This window comes from Musca autumnalis, unplaced genomic scaffold (genome assembly GCF_047663935.1).
Source record: "Musca autumnalis isolate F117 unplaced genomic scaffold, ASM4766393v1 scaffold_2, whole genome shotgun sequence".
NCBI lineage: Eukaryota > Metazoa > Arthropoda > Insecta > Diptera > Muscidae > Musca > Musca autumnalis.
This window is the reverse complement of record NW_027411755.1, coordinates 150,759,834-150,765,147: the sequence shown is the minus strand read 5'-3', so window position 1 is coordinate 150,765,147 and position 5,314 is coordinate 150,759,834. Positions and strand designations below refer to the sequence as shown.

The following is a 5,314-nucleotide window of genomic DNA, read 5'->3' as shown; positions in this document are numbered from 1 at the left end:
GTGACAACTTTTATTAAATCGTGGTTAGAATGATGTAAAGGATTGATATGTACAGAGATGTTGTGAATTGTCATCCCTTACAAGACACTGAACTAAATAGAATGACTGTTCCAGAACTACAGGTTAGGTTAGGTTAGGTTAGGTTGAAAAGAGGGGCGAATATAAGAATCGCCACATGCCCGTATGGGGCATACACTTAAGCCAGTATAGGTCTGTTGTGCGCTCTAATTTCGGAAGCCTAAGGGGAATAAATTTTTTATTGCTTAATTTATTGAAAAGAAAATAAATTTATCAGTTAAGAAATTCTGTGCCATTGACATAATCTCTTAAGTTTTTGAACTCGCTTGCCCTAATTTGGTGGAGTTCTGGTATAGTGTTATTTCCTAGAAATTGGTTTCTTAGCGTCGCGAAGGCTGGGCAATGACAGAGATAGTGTTCCAACGTTTCGTCGTCCTCTCCGCATGCTCTGCATTCGCTGCTTTCTGCACAACCGATTTTGTGCAGGTGTGCTTGTAGCCCTAGGTGTCCTGTAAAGATGCCTGTCAGTCCACTAATGTCTTTTTTACTCATTTGCAGGAGTTCCTTTGTTTTATCCTGGTCTGGGTTTCCCCAGAGGATTTTTGTATTTTTCCCTTTCTCTTCAGTGTTCCAGAGGGATGTATGGGCGTTTTCTGCCCATGCTTTTAACTCTAGACGCGTCGCTTTTAAAGGCTTAGCATTATCTAGGCTTATCGTAGCTTGCTCTCTGGCTTGCCTTGCCAAGGAGTTGGCTATCTCGTTACCCCTAATCCCTTTATGTCCTGGTACCCATATAATGTTAACAGAACCATGGTGGGAGTAGTCGTTGATTGATTTTTTACACTGCAGGACAGTTTTTGATTTCACCGTCTTGCTTGTTATTGCTTTAATTGCTGCTTTACTGTCCGTTAGGATGTTTACAGTGATTGGCCTTGTGTTAGCTTTAAACCAGTTCAGACACTCTGTGATCGCTCGGATTTCGGCCTGTAGGATCGTATTATGATCCGGCAGTCGAAGGGAGATTCTAGTTTCCTGGTCTACGATATATAGACCCAGACCCGTTCTCCCCCCTAGAACGGCCCCATCTGTGAACCCACAGCTTCCAGTTGGCATCCGTTCTAGGGTTCCATCGATCCACATGTCCCTGTCTGGTATTAAAATTTCACACAAGGCGGATTCAATTGTTTCAGGTATACGGTCTGATACAATATGATCTATTGACTCACCCGTTGTAACCTGTAATATATTTTGGTGGTATGTTTGGTGGTCTCTTACGATCCACTCGCTCATCGACTTAAGTCTTATAGCTGCGATGGCTGCCTCATACCTTACCTGAATTTCTATTGGGTGGACAAATAAAATTGTCTCTAAAGCCCTAGTTGGTGTAGTCCTCATTGCCCCGCTAATACTTAAGCAGCACGTTCTTTGGACTTTTTGCAGTACTTTTACGTTGCATTTCTTGTCCGTAGCTGTCCACCATACCACAGAAGCGTAAGTTAGAATCGGTCTAATTACGCTTCTGTATAACCAGTGTGTCATCCTAGGATTGAAACCCCATTTTGAGCCTATAGCTCTTCTGCAGGTTGACCAACATCTGTGGGCTTTATTAGCCCTTTCCTGAATATGGTCTCTCCATTTAAGTTTCCTGTCTAGAATTACTCCCAGGTACTTAATTGTTGGAGAAATGTTTATCATCTTATCTAGGAAAACGGGTTCTTCGTAAGCTCCTATTTTCGTTTTCCTAGTGAATAGACATAATTCTGTTTTTTCCGGGTTGACATTTAGACCTCTCGGTCTAGCCCAGTTGTATGCTATTTTTAGAGCCGTTTCGGCCCTTCTACAGAGTATATTTGGATTCTTTCCCCTAAGAAGTATTATAACGTCGTCTGCATAGCAGATGGGTTCAAATCCTTCGTCGGTTAAGTTCCTTAGTAGACTATTTATGGTGGTAACCCATAGGAGAGGTGATAGTATTCCTCCCTGTGGCGTCCCCTGACCAACTTTGTCTCTTTTTGTTACGTCTTGTAGCGCGCAGCTTATCCATCTATTCCTTAGCATGTGGTCTATCCAGTGCCTCAAGGCCCGGTTTACCTGAAACTCGTCTAAGGAGTGGATTAGCGTTTCGGTGCTGACGTTGTTGAACGCTCCTTCGATGTCGATGCAAACTGCGAGAGTATACAATTTCATCTCGAAGGTTCTCTCTATGTGGTGTACTACCTCATGTAATGCGGTTTCCACTGATCTACCTTTTACGTATGCATGTTGTTTGTACTTGAGCATATCGTTAGGGATGTTACTCTTTATCATGGTGTCGACCGTCCGTTCCATTGTTTTGAGTAAGAATGAAGTTAAACTTATCGGACGATAAGATTTTGGTATTGCATAACTTGACTTGCCGGGCTTGGGAATGAATACTACCCTTGCCTCTTGCCAGGCCAATGGAGTATACGCAAAGTTTAAGCAAGCATTGAAAATCTCGACCAGATTGGACGAAATATAGTCCACTTCCCTTTGAAGTAAGGCTGGGAAAATCTGGTCTGGTCCCGCTGCTTTGTATGGTGAGAAGCTCATTATTGCTTCTTTAATCATCAAGTTGTTGATTTTTGGTGCTTCTTCTGATGCATAAGCTATCTCCATCGGTGACACCGTATGTGCCGTAGTACTCGACGGGAAGTGCGTTCTCATCAGAAGGCTTAGAGTTTCCTCGGCTGTTTCCATCTTTTTACCCGTCTCATCAACCAGAAGCTCGGGTTGTGAGTGAGTTTTAGATAGAAACTTTTTAATTTTAGAGACGTCATTCACGCTATCTACCTGTTCACAAAAAAGCTTCCAGGAGTTCCGTTTGGCGTTTCTTGTCATTTTGTTGTATTCTTTTAGTTTTGTTTGGTAGTTGTCCCAGAATACAGCTGCTTTTTTACGTTTTGCCCTATTGTAAAGTCTTCGGACCTCTTTGCCTTTGTTACGAATTTCCCCTGTCATCCAGGGTTTTTCGTAGGCAGATTTCCTCTCTCGAAGTGGACAACTTTCTTCGAAAGACCTTACTAGAGCCTCTGTTAGTTTATTGACATTCCTATCAATATCTTCTTTGCTTAGGCAAACCTCAACTTCTTGCCCTAGTCTATCTTTAACTTGTTTTCCGAATTTAGCCCAATTAGTTTTGGATTTATTTCGGAAAGTTATCGGATTCGGCGGTGGCCTTGATATTTTAAACCTAATATACCTATGGTCAGAGAAGGAGTGTTCCTTTGAAACTCTCCACTCATGTACCTCGTTTATTAGATTTTCTGAACATATTGTTACATCTAATACTTCCTCCCTAACTCTGTTAACAAAGGTTGGTGTATTTCCTATGTTAAGGGTTATCAGGTCGTTAGTATTCAAAAATTCTAGAAGGGCTTGACCCCTCTTGTTAGTATTAGTACTACCCCACGAAATGTGGTGAGAGTTAGCATCGCTACCTACTAGTACTTCGTTACCTGTTTGCTTGATTTTCCTCACCAGTTGCTGTAGCTCCGACGAAGGTGGTAATGTCGGCGAGTCGAACGGCAGGTAGATTGATGCGAGGTATATATTACCATTCCCTTGCTTCAACACTGTGGCGTCCGAGGTTGACAACTCTGGGGAGAAAAGAAAGCATAAGTTTTTATGGCATATAATACAGGTCCTCGGTCGGTTTCCTGTATTAGCGTAAAAGAGTTGGTAATTAATGTGGTTTAGTCCGGAAACCTTGTTCTTTACGGTCCAAGGTTCCTGGATTAAACCGATGTGTATTTTACCTTTGTTTATTTTATCCATCAGGGCTTGAGTTGCCGTTTCGCTCCGATGGAGGTTTATCTGGATGACCTCAATCATGAGTCATCCAGTAATCGTGCTTCTTGGGAGTCGCTGATGGCTTCGACCCCCTCTTCGGAATTGCTCGGTGGTTTGTCCTCCTTGCTGGTTTGGTGGGCATCCTCTTCTTCTTCCCCGACTCGTGCCCTTCCAACTTTAAAGGTGACTGCATTACAGATGTAGTACGCCTTACCCTTTGTCTTTGTAAGACTGGATAGTGAGAGGTCGTCAATTCCAACCACAAGGAGAGTGCCATCCTCTTTCTCCTCCCTGTGGAAGACTTCCCACCTCTTCACTTCCAAGGTCTCATTTTGCTTGCCAAAGACCTCGAGCATGCGTTCTGTCTCGAACTTGCAGCCATACCCTTTGACGTAAACCGTCGCTTTAGTCAGATGAGGTATCTCGTCCTTCCTCACCAGCTTCAATTTTCCGCCTTCCCAAGGAGTTGTCACACTGTTGATGACTTCCTCGAGAGCGGCCGGGTTCGCGTGCGGTCCCAAGTGGTATACTAAAAGGTCCCCTTTGAGCTCGCTGCTGACTATTTTTATTGGCCCACTCTTTAGAATGTGTTCCAGTATTTTATCGCTGACCATATTTTCGATGGCCTGCTGGTGTTCTTTAGGTAATCTGCCGGACCCTCTACTGGTATCGATCACTGCATAGCACCTCTCGTCCCTGTAGTTCTTCCTGGCCACCTTGGCGTAAGTAGATGGCGGCTCCGAGCCAGTCTCTGCGCCCATCTTCCTCTTCTGGAAGGCCCTGGGCTTCTTATCAGAGCCCTTGGTACTTCCAGAGGATTCCGCGGTCGCGCTCACCTTCTTCGTGCCCGAGCACTCCTTTTCGCCCTCCGTCGAAGGGTTCTTTGGGCAGTCTCCTTCGCGTGGGTTTTGAGAGGAATTGCTTGGGGCATTTGATGGTGGGAAGCTCATTTTCTTCTTACTTGGTTTGGCGGTATTTTCTTCCTCTGGAGATCTAATCCTCTTCGCCGCTTCCGAGGAAGTGGAGGGATTGTTGATCTCTTTTGGTGCGGCCCGCTGTTTTTTGTTTAGCTGTGCCTGGATCCTCTGGTACCTACGTCTCTGGGCTCCAGTCCACCGAACTTTTTTCTCCGTTGTAAGTTTAGATATGCTTTCGCTTACCTCTTCTACCATCTTGTGGACCTCCTCGTTAACGGGCTTCTCCACAACGGTGGTGTTGATTTTGCAACTGCTGTCTGATTCGGAGAACTACAAGAATCTACTAATTTTTTCTATTTTTTCTGATAACATAAAGGAAAAAGTGTTATCGTAGTAAAAAAATAGCTTCTTGCAGGTTCTGGAACAGAATAACAATGAATGCTCCAGAACCTCCAAGAATCTAAAAATGTTTACTACGATAAAAATTTAGAAAAAATAATAGATTCTTACAGTACGGGAACACACCAACAGTTGTGAATAAAACATATGGTCTGTTCCAGTACTGCAAG

The 5,314-nt window shown here is 43.8% G+C and overlaps 1 protein-coding gene across 1 annotated transcript; it reads right to left on the bottom strand.

Annotated features, from left to right (window-relative positions):
- Positions 1-3,028: 3,028 nt before the first annotated feature.
- Positions 3,029-5,010, bottom strand: LOC141393123 (uncharacterized). The gene is made up of 2 exons (XM_073966079.1): positions 3,795-5,010; positions 3,029-3,635 (listed from the first exon to the last, which is right to left on the bottom strand). Exon 1 carries the CDS (start codon positions 4,998-5,000, stop codon positions 3,867-3,869), a length of 1,134 nt encoding a protein of 377 aa, XP_073822180.1. The 5' UTR covers positions 5,001-5,010; the 3' UTR covers positions 3,029-3,635; positions 3,795-3,866.
- Positions 5,011-5,314: the final 304 nt, after the last annotated feature.